This window comes from Plectropomus leopardus, chromosome 5 (assembly GCF_026936395.1).
Source record: "Plectropomus leopardus strain MGB_pleo_1.0 chromosome 5, ASM2693639v1, whole genome shotgun sequence".
NCBI lineage: Eukaryota > Metazoa > Chordata > Actinopteri > Perciformes > Serranidae > Plectropomus > Plectropomus leopardus.
Genome location: NC_142180.1, coordinates 14,391,484 through 14,402,759, shown reverse-complemented (window position 1 = coordinate 14,402,759; position 11,276 = coordinate 14,391,484). Strand labels below are relative to the sequence as shown.

At 37.3% G+C, this 11,276-nt stretch overlaps 1 protein-coding gene across 1 annotated transcript; it reads right to left on the bottom strand.

Moving 5' to 3' along the window:
- Positions 1–3,275: 3,275 nt before the first annotated feature.
- Positions 3,276–7,509, bottom strand: pdcb (phosducin b). The gene is made up of 4 exons (XM_088077554.1): positions 7,361–7,509; positions 6,058–6,119; positions 4,930–5,078; positions 3,276–4,782 (listed from the first exon to the last, which is right to left on the bottom strand). Exons 2-4 carry the CDS (start codon positions 6,101–6,103, stop codon positions 4,267–4,269), a joined length of 711 nt encoding a protein of 236 aa, XP_087933680.1. The 5' UTR covers positions 6,104–6,119; positions 7,361–7,509; the 3' UTR covers positions 3,276–4,266.
- Positions 7,510–11,276: the final 3,767 nt, after the last annotated feature.

Sequence of the window (11,276 nt, the reverse complement as noted above, 5' to 3'; positions counted from 1 at the left end):
CCACATCCGCAGTCCATATTTGGTCACAGGGGCCATGCGCGCTACAAAACACATCTCCACTGCCGTGTCATGACATCACCTCAGTGAAATTGGTTTTTATGTGGGTGAACTAGAGCATAGCAGCTGGGCTTTCCAAGAGTCCAAACACAAAAATCACAAAAGTTCTCCAATTAGCGAAGCTTTGTAAACAAAGGGGGGAATCAAAACGTCAGAAATGGGGGTGGGATCAGGTGGTCATTGCAGGGGTGAACATTCATTGAGGTAAACATTTGTTTGAGGGGAGTGATGAGTCAAATCATGCTCTGTGGCCTGTACAGGAAGCAAGTTCACTGCGCTAAATGGGTAAAACTTCAAACACCCTCAAATTTTGCCACATGCTAAAGCTGTTCTGAATTTTACACACCAAAGGTATCCAGATAACTAAACCTGCATCTTCAAAAAAGGTCCATGCTTTAGTTTTGCAGAATATTAAGGCAAAATATGCCTTCTCCCTTCCTGAAACTTTATTTATTCAAGGCTACAGATGAGTCATTTTATTTTGAGGTTAATCTTCTCTCAACCCTTGCCCTGACTCTCAGTGGCCTCTGTTGCACTCACTGAACCCTGGTACCTGATGGGAAAATGCTGCATACTGTATTTCACATTTCTGTGAAGTGTGGTTAAAGCTTGGATGCATATAGGTAAAAGTTCCAGTAGTTGGTGTGAATTTTGTAGGCCAGTGGTGACTCACATGTACTGTCTAAATAGTCAAAATAAGGGTGTTCAGGCTAGTTGGCTGCCACTCGTGCGCACAGTACAGTGCTGTAGTCTAGGTCAGCAGCAGCCAGTCTGGCTGACATGTTTGGGCACCTCAGGAAAACCTCTCATACCTCTGAAAGCTGCTGTGGGAGGTATCCAAATGCTTTTTGATAAATCCGAGACACGCTACTGTGATAAAAATGAGGTGTTACCAGCTAGAGGCAATGCAAGCTGTGCCAGATGCGGCACTGTGGAAACACAGACAAATGTACATATCCTCAGAGAAATATGTGTTAGCGTGTCACAGTTCATTAGCTCTTGCGTTTTGAGCAATTAGAAATGAAGAGTGCCTTTGCAGGCAATATGTTGGGGATGATTGAACTTACTTACATGAAACCACATAAAAGTAGCCACCCTGGAATGTGCTTTGAGATGCTTTGCAAAGATATAAAGCTATCAGATAATATGATTCAATTAAACAGCGGGATTGAGATAACCTTTTCTTGTCTTTGTACCTTAACAGGTGTGAATGCACCCAGTATACCACCACTACTACTAAAGCTATAACCTTAATCCTATAAGAGGATTGGCCTGATTACCTCAGGACAGATCCAGTCTAGAATCAGTCTTTGAAGAATGAAAACATGCTGCTGTCTGATATTATCACAAAGTGAGGCTGCATTACTGTATAGATTAATTTAATTGAAGAGAAAATGAAGCAGAAAACCAACAGTTAGGAATTTTGAAATATCCAAACCTCTGTTTCCTAAAACAAATCTATTTCTTTTTAACTTTAAAAGGTTCATTTTCAGACTGCCTTAAATGTTTAGGTTGACTGAATCTGGCAAGACAAGTTGAATCATTGCAAAATTAACTCAACTTGTTTTGTCAAATCCAGTTAACTTAAAATTTTATGGCAGCCCAGGCACAAACTTTTTAGGTTGAAACAAAGAGTTTCTTTTTGAAGTGTGTTGGGAAGTAGCTAATGGAGTTATATTATTAAATTACAAAAAAAATGTATCGGTAATCAGTAACAGTTACTGAGAAAAAAGCAATTAAATATCAGGTTGTAATCATATAGTTGGTGACTACAAAGGGGTTAATTTGAATATATTATTTTCTGTAAATTACTTATATGTAGAACATGAAAATTATTCTGTTGTTTTGCATATTTTCACTGTTGAGACATGCCTTCTTTTGGTATATTTTAGGATAACATGGTGCAGCAAAGCCTTTGAGACAAATTTGAGTGCAACACTTACATATGTGTTTAGGACATTTAAACTATATTGCCCAGTTTAGAACAATTATTAGAGAAGTAATCAAAAAACAATCAAAAGTAAAAAGTTACATTACTTTGATTATTAAGTAACAGCAACATTATTGATTACATTTTTAACAGGGTATCTGATAATCTGTTACCTATTACAAACCTCCAAACACTGCCTACAATAGCAGTGCATGTGTTTGTGTGATAATGTCTTTGGCAGCTGCAGTAAAGATATGAGGCAACTTAATTTAATTAACAACATCCCAGATTGTGGGTTAGTATTGCAAGTCTTTACTTAAAAATCTTAACCGGCTTTTATGTTGTGGTTTTGGCATGCATGCAGCTCATTGGGGTCACAGCGGAGTCAAGTCTATCATGCAACAAGTCTAAGAGTTGAGGTTATTTAACATGTGACAACCTGCTTTCACAGGAGAGGAGAGAGATGTACTTGCTCTGACGTGGTATATTTTGTACCTCGGTTTTAAAAACACTGAGGTAAACTGAATTTATTTGTCGAAGGAGACTGTTGCATAGAAATAGATACAATTTAAGTCTTTTTAGTTGTATGGGCCTTAATTTAGTGAAATTTCCCTTAAAAAATTTGAAAACTGGATTCTGATAAAGTTTTGTACTTTATTTGTGTCAAAGTGTAAGGCAGAGGCCCTCGAAAACAGATTATGGAGCCTTATTCTTGGCTGAATCTTGGGGGAAAATCTGAGGATAACGGTGGTGATAGAACAAAGTTTTTTAATGCTCTGTCTGTCAGAAGGAATCACATTTAAAGCAAGAGTTCAGCATTTTCAGAAATTTGCTGTCTTGCCAAAAGTTAGATGAGAAGACTGATAACACTCCCCTACCTGTAAGCTGAATATGCCAGCAGCTGGTTAGTTTAGCTTTGCACAAAGATAGTTAGCCTGGCCACCTCAGAGATGGGCCACCTAGCAGGTGCTTAATCAAACGTTTGTGTTTTTGTTTTTTTTTTTTACTGTTTTTTATCACCTGGTCTGTTTGGAGAGGAAGGCACCTCAGGGGATAATTTAGCTCCTGGTAAAAACCATCTGAACAACAATCACTGAAGGAATTTTAGGGAGAAGTTTCAGCTGGTTACAATATGCAGTCCTCACCGGTAGATGCCAAATTGTGTTTCTTTAATCAGTACAAAAGTAAAAGTGCAAAAACAAAAAGTTGAGATTACTTTCTTGACTTCCTCTTGTCTTGCAATGTGAGGTTGCTAGTGCCAAAAATAAATAAAATACGATGCAAAACCTTACTATTTTATGTTGTTTTATTTATTTATTTTTCCTTGACAACATGTATATGAGGCTATGTTTCATCATATTCCAGTACACAGTTTAAAATAGTAACCAAACCCTTAGCAAAGTCAAAATTGATGATGATGTTGACCGTTGTGCTGAGTCATATCACACTAAGAAAAACCCAAGACTCACGGTCTCCTATTTTTGTATATTCCCATGACTTTCTCCCACTTTAACAATATGAAATACACAGACATGGATGAACTCCGCACTAATGATGTTGTTGTAAAATACCAGAGGCTCATGAATGTTTTTTCCAGACACAATATGCACCTCCCACCACAGCAAGGGTAGGTAACGTTGTACCGGACAGATGGAATACTTTGTTTATGCAAAAATGTTTCCACATCCAGAGAGCTTTGGCCTCTAAAGTATTAGGAGTTCCTGCCCTATTTATCATTTTAAATATCTTGGCAAAAACACCACTGAGACCTGAAGTATACATGTGTGTAAATACTGTATCACATTTGAGGATGTCACTTTGTACAAACCCTGGATTTATAAATAACGTGTACAGATCATCCAAGCAAATGCTACAAAAAAGACTTTGAATTAATACATTTTTTACAAATACTTACAGCATGTAATATTGTCTATCTTTACAAAATAAAACTTTAAACAACAGTTGGTTTTGGCGTTTGTTTAGGTGGTTGTAAGAGGATTTGTGCTAATTTTTTTTATAAACAAATAAACGCTGTCACTCCTCACTTTGCTGTAACACACATTTTTGAGAGCATATCTGGGGCATCAAGGTTTCCTCAACAACTGGACATAAATTTCCTTCTTTAGAGAACAGTCCTCAAAAACTACTGAGCTAGCAGAGATTTCATGATATTTCTACTTGCCATAGCCCAATAACTTGTCTTGTATCATAAATCGTCTTTCATCGCTCTCTGTCCTCGAATACAGCTTCCTTTCTTCCTCATTAGCCAGAATCTTTGTTTACTCAACATCATTCTCCTCCTCATCCTCCTCACCAGGCAGCTCTCTCTCTGGCAGCAGGCCATAGCTGTTGAGGAAGGCCTCCACATCAGTGGCAAAGAACTCCTCGGTTAGGTGCTGCGTGCACGCCAGGAAGTTTCCAAGTAGTTCTCCGGCCTTGTACACCAGCAGCGTTGGCAAAACCTCATCCGAGAACCGCTCGGCAGCACCGGATGCGACGGCATCAATCCTGCAGAACTTTACAGTGGGGTACTCAGTGGCCAGGCAGTCAAGGCAGTTGTTGAGCTCCTCACAACCTTTGACCCCAACCTTGTAGATGTGGACAACCACCACTGTGCTGTAATGCTCCTTCTCGATGACTTCCAGGAAGGCCTCTCCACTATCCAGGTCATGTACACCTTCAAACTTGGGCCCAAAGCTGAGTTTATCATGCATCTCCTGCATGCACCGCTTTCTGTATTTCTTTAGACATCCCTCGTCCTCCTCCTTGAGCAGCTCGTACTCCTGAACACTCATCTGAAAATATAAAGATACAATAGTTAGAATATATATTGGTTATGGAACAGCAATGATGTAACAGTTTCATGCAGTACAGTGTCCAAAGGCCACAATCGAAAGCAAAGTATGAGTCTGCTGTCTTTGCTGTAGTCTGTTTGGATGTACCTTGCGGTTAAGGTTTGCTCTGGAGTCATCTTTTGGCCTGCTCGGGGATGACATTTGTCTCAGCAGTTCTCTCTTTGCAGGTGGCAAGTTTTCCTGGTCCATACTTTCCAACTTAAACCTCCTCCAGTCATTTATGACTCCTTTTGGACCTACAGAGAGGGCAAATAGCATTTTGTGTTTAGTTATTATAGGGTAAAAAAATGAGAGTTTCTCATGCTAGCCATCTCTGTCTTTTAAATAACAACTCAAGACTCATTTTTATCAAAAAACCCTTTTAGTCTTAGCACCTTTCCCTAAGTTATAATCTTGCTTTGGTTTTATGTTTGTACACTTTACATTACTCAACTGTTTTATTGTGTGTTATAACTTAAACTTCTTTATTCATTCACTTCTACTGTCAGGCACTTTATTACTTTTATTTTTTATCAAAGTGCTTTATAAATAGTTAATATTATTGTATATCTTTAACTAGCTAGTAAGACAATGTAATGGCTGATAGAGGCAAGAAAAAAAAGTTCTACAAAATAATTAATGACTGGTTTATTTCTTTGTAAAATGACAATGTGCAACTATTCACTGATGGGTATTGTGTCCTGTTTTCATATGGCAATTAAAGCTTCATCTAAGTCCTCTAGCAAGTGCCCTAATTGTACCACTGTTGCATAACATAAAGAAGATTAGATTGCTAGTTAAAACTGCCAAAGCTCAACCGATCTGTGCTCTTCTTTCTTTTGGTCTTCCTGTTATCTGTTTAGAGCCAATTGCTCTGTAATCAAAGCTTTTGCTCTATTTCTTAATTTCCAATGAGGTCTTAATGACTGAAATTCAAGCTTTGATCGACTAGACCCACCAGGTACAAGCACAAAAAAGAAGTACAAATATTCAGTTACTGGGGCGCCCAGTAGCTCAGCTGGTGAAGCCGGCGTCCCATGTACAGAGTCTACGTCTTTGCCACAGCGACCACAGGTTTGATTCCGACCTCAGCCTTATGCTGCATGTCATCCCCTCTATCTCCCCCCTTTCATGCTTGTACTATCCTATTATAATAAAGGCAAAAGCCCCAAAAATATTTTAAAAAAGAAAAAATGTAGTTACTGTGTTTTATTTGAAAACAATGCCTCTACTCACCTGTGTGGGTTGCGGTCTCTTCCAAATCAATCATTTTATCCGACATTTTTCTTGTTAGCTACCTGTACAATAAAAGCATGAGAATCAGACTTAGAAAAAGGAGGTCAATCATGTGATGTGGTTATGGTATGCATGATGGCAAGCTTTTGATTTTTGAATGAATTTACTTTACTTTTATTTACTCTTTTGTGTTAATGGCCTGAAGCATTTGTTTGTTCTCATTAATATACGTTTATTTCAACAGATTTAAAGTCTTTGCTCTGTGACAGAGCTACTGGATACAAAGCGAGCCCCATGATATTTCATTAAATTAATACAGTCTAAGTGGATTACTGATCTGCAACAGATCTCTGTTAGCCCTGAGGGCAAGACTTAGCTAACGGCTGATTTAAGATGGACTAGATGGAATTGCCAAATAAAAACACAATCCCCAAACAAAACAAAACAAAATCATAAAACAACAATGTAATAATTCAATGATGTTATATGTGTGTATATAGTACAACTAATGCACTTATCTATTCAATAAAAGAAAGAAAGCAGGAAACAAAGGAATAAATATAAAAATAGCAATTAAGTTTCCTTACTATGATGCAGTTTTTTTTTTTTGGTAAAGCATTTACAGAAATGTACGTTGCTTTATATTAGATGTAAATGTACGATCACGGTCGCCTGTGGTGTCCGTGTTTGGACCAGTGGTGTGTGACGTATGCACAGTCAATATCTTATTGGATAAAATGGCTTCAGTGTTTCAATTAGTGTAGTCTTCCTTCCTGCGTGCAGTCACGATGCTGATCTGGGCTGATGATCTTTGCAGCCACCTTTTTAACCCCCAAATCCAGTGTCATCAAGTGGAGATTTGGCATGATTAGTTCTAGCATGAGTAGATGAAGTCACCTATAAGTGTTTCAACTCTGTATGCGTGTGAGCAAGAGATGAACAATAATTACTTGTAGACAGCTGACAGACCCATGACTAGATTCAATACCAAAACAAGTAATCGTGTGTTCTCTTTTTCTTTCAAGAGGCCTTTACTTTAAACAAGAAAGAAACAAAAACAGAATTGGCAAAGCCTCTCTATGTAAGATATACATGGAAAATTATGAACATGAAAACTTTTGACGGTGCCAACATCAGTCTCAAATGTATGCGGAAACATAAAGACTGAACAACTTATCTCCTATTATTACCTCCAATTACATTATTCCAAACCAAACTTCCAGGTTTCACACATTTCAAAAACTTCATCTAAGCTGACTTCATTATTTTTCAAAAATAAGAGATAGAGTGGAGTTTTTCTTACCTCCCACAGTCAAAGTGAAGTCCTTCCTTTGTATCAGTAGCTAACCTCTCACTGGTCTTCACTGGATGGCTTCACGGAGCTATCTGTTGCTGGCTGGTTTGTGTTTCTGTGTGCATGCGTGAGCCTTTTCCAGCCAATGAGCTTGGTCTAATGGAGATTTCAAAAAAAGACCCTATAGACCAAACAGAAATAGAGCATAGATCCTAAGAGGATTTCACTTCAGGAATTAGAAGCCTCTACTTAATAAAGGCCTGACTACACACAATGAAGAGAGAGGGAGATAAAGAGCGAAAGACAGGGAGCAACAGAACAGATCACTTCTCTTTTCAAAGCTTTGAAAGTTTACTTTTTTCATATGAGGAAAATCTAATAAATCATAACACTTGATTAGGCAGCCAATAATCTTGAACACTACCCTATTCAAGAGCAGTACACAAGACTTACTGTGTTGCATTTCACTATAAGCAGCACATTAAGAGTTAATTATAACAGGGGTAGTGTATCCCAAAGATGAACTCTTAGATAACGTGATGTTGTCTGGAATTCAAAGTTCTTCCAGGCATAGAACTTCACATGAAAATTAACACATGATGGGAAAAACACTGCTAGCCACGGGTGGAGGATGTCTAGTGATGCTTTGTCATGTGCTCCTGGATTATTTTCAGAAATCACATCATCTGTACTCCCTTCTTTAACTTTGATTTTCCTTTTCCTCACAAATACGTTTTAAATCAGGACAGGACCTTTTTATTATTAACAAAATTAAAAAATCTTTTAAAAAAAGAACAGTAGAAAAACAATGCATTTCAACAAGTGGTAGAAAACAGGAGCATCTGTGCATCTTGTTATTGAGAATGAGTAAGAAACACTAAAAGATCAAAAGCAAAAGTTGGTGGTGTACTTTCCCACAAACCATGGATATGTTACATATGTACCTTTCCTGCGTGTCATATCAACATTGAGGACATAGTGACGTGGTTCAGATTTCAGATTTCAAGCAGTGATGTGGTGACCAGACTGGGTATTTTAAGCGAAAATATTATCATTTTATATATTTTTATATAATTTATATTTATATTTTTATATCATTTTATATAACCAAATGGTTTTTGTGCCTAAATATAACCACACATTAACCACAGTGTTGTCACAGCATAAAAATAGATAATTGAAACATAAAGTTTCAAAATATACGCCACATAGGAAACATGCAAATGTGAAATATATGTGGTTTGCAGAACTGTTTAATGCCAAAATTAAATTTGTAAATTGTATTGAACATAAAATTTTATGATTGGGCACTTACAATAAGTTCTTCCAAGTTATGGAAAAATTAAGGGTCTGCTTCTATTAAAAGCATTTATTGAAAGGTCCAGTGTAGTGAACTTTTTCCTTTATACAAAGGGTTTAGGGAAATTGCAGTGGCCAAGGTCAAAACATGCCCTATTTAGAGTCCATGTTTGGTTTGTCCATTTTTGGCTCCTGTAGAAATAACATGGCAGAATTCATGAAAGAGGTTCTGCTCCGAATGTATATATAAACAGCTCATTCTAGGGTAACAAAAACATGATTTTTTATTCCCAAGTAATTACAAACAAATAAAACATAGTTATGAAAATGTAGAAATATACCATTTCTGCCAATAGATGCCCGTAAATCTTACATACTGGACCTTTAAGTAAGTCCTAATATCACAATGTAAAAATAATCAACTACAATCAAAAGTAAAATCTTATAAATACATAGGTATTGTCTGTAATGGGCTTAAAGTTTCAAAGTTGGAAATGGTCATAATGCCATATCTCCCCTTTCAGAATATTATATTTACCATAAATGTATGATTGTAGTACTATTAAGCAGCATTTTTCAATGCTGTCGAGTTGACAAACTGATCATGTGTTTTACACATAAAATCTTTCAAAGTAATTGTAACTGTCAAATAAATGTAGTGCAGTAAAAACTGCAGTATTTTCTTCTGAAATGTAGTGAGGGGTAGAACACAGGTGCTTTAATAGTGGAAAGAAAATTATTTTTTATCATCACAAGGTGTGTATTCTTCTAATTATAAATAATTACATGTAATAATTATATATCTTCCTGCAAGTAAGCTGTGTGCGTGCATTTAATAAAGTTCATTGAGTCTGTAAGGTAGAACACCAGTATAGCTTTATACCCTCCTGTAAGAAGTAATTAATAGTGGAGGTTTCACCATACAAACATACATTCAGCGAATAACTTCCAGGCTATATGTTTCCACACGTTGCAGTTTGAAAGGAAATACCTCAGTCCCTCCTAATTCTTTGTCTTTTGCCTCATTGTGAGCTTTGATTTAGCCGAGCACCGAATGAATCACTGTAGTGCAAATAGGAACGGTAAATGCTCACCACACCCACACGATATTTTCTGGGACAGCTCATGCAACCGTGTTTGACTTCTGTCCTCCGTCTCTGTGGCTGCGTTCTGTATTTATTGGCTTAAAGGATTACTAGACTTTTTTATTTGGGCACATTCAAGTCAGGTGGGGTTTCATTCTTCAGTGAGAAGGTTTGCCTAAAATGGAATTCAGCTGATTATTTAAGGCCTTCTGTTCTAAAAGTGTCTGTCAGCTACTGCCGTAGAGTCCAATATTAGCCTCGCTATGTAACTGAACTCACATGATAAAATGTTCAAACAGCAAATGTATATGTTTAGCCTCAAGTCACAATCTACAGTATGTGCAGACCCACAACAACAAAGTATGGCCCACAGCAATATATCTAAGAGGAAACGTTCCTTAAAGAAAGTTTTAAAGGAGATATAGTTTCATGTCTCTATGAGTTCAGAGGATTGTGTATCCATTCAGAGCCACCCTGTCACATGATCATGGATCACTGGATCCCTTCTCTTGGCTAGACAGCGGGGTGAAGCTGGATCAGCTCTCTTACACCTTTTTAAAAGCTAGAGGTCAGCCTTGTGCCATTGTGAGTTAGGCCTGGAGTGATAATGTTGTTCTGCGAAGCGTTTCATAAAACGTTTTTAGCTAATGATCTTATATAAAAGGTCCTAACAGGGTTAAAATATTGGTCAACAGTCACAGACATACTAGTTCGCCCTCCTCAGACTGTAATAATCAATGACAAATAGTGTTAGCCACATATCTACTTATATTCTATCTACCTACCTATCTATTTATCTATCCATCTATCTGTCTGTGTGTGTGTGTGTGTGTGTGTGTGTGCGCGCGCGCACGAACGCACGTGCGTGTAAGTATGTATTCTATATATCCAAATAAACATACAGCATTGAAGATTTGTATCTGACCAAATGTCTCGTCTGTCCCTGAAATATGATGTTGAATAATGGCCATAAAAGCGTTTTTACAGAAAATGATGTCAGAGTGAAATTAACCTTCAAATGAAATGATATCAATTCATCATTATATCCCCATTTTTGTGAAATTTTGTCCTGATTAGCATATGAATTCTGGAGTTATAGCCTAAAACATGTATTGTGAGGTCACAGGGACCCTTGACCACCATCTTCTACTCAACTAGGACTAAATGGGCATTTGTTTCAAATCTAAAGAAATTCCCTCAAGGCTTTCTTGAGATAAAGCTTTCACAAAAACGAGATGGATGCAAGGTCACAGAGACCTTGACCTTTAATCTATGACCACCAAAATCGAATCAGTTCTTTGTTAAGTAACAGTGAACGTTGGTGCCAAATTTGAAAAAATTCCCTCAAGGTATTCACGAGATATCACGATCACAAGAATGAGACTGATGCTGGAGTGAAGGCATAAAAAAAGAAAAGCATTTTAGTTCACTAGGATCTTCTTAATTGAACACCAGGCTGCAGATGTACAAAGTATGTGAAAATGAAGAAATGTTGAACTCAAAGCCCTCCTTGTTCCCGTTTTTCTTTATGACTCACAGAC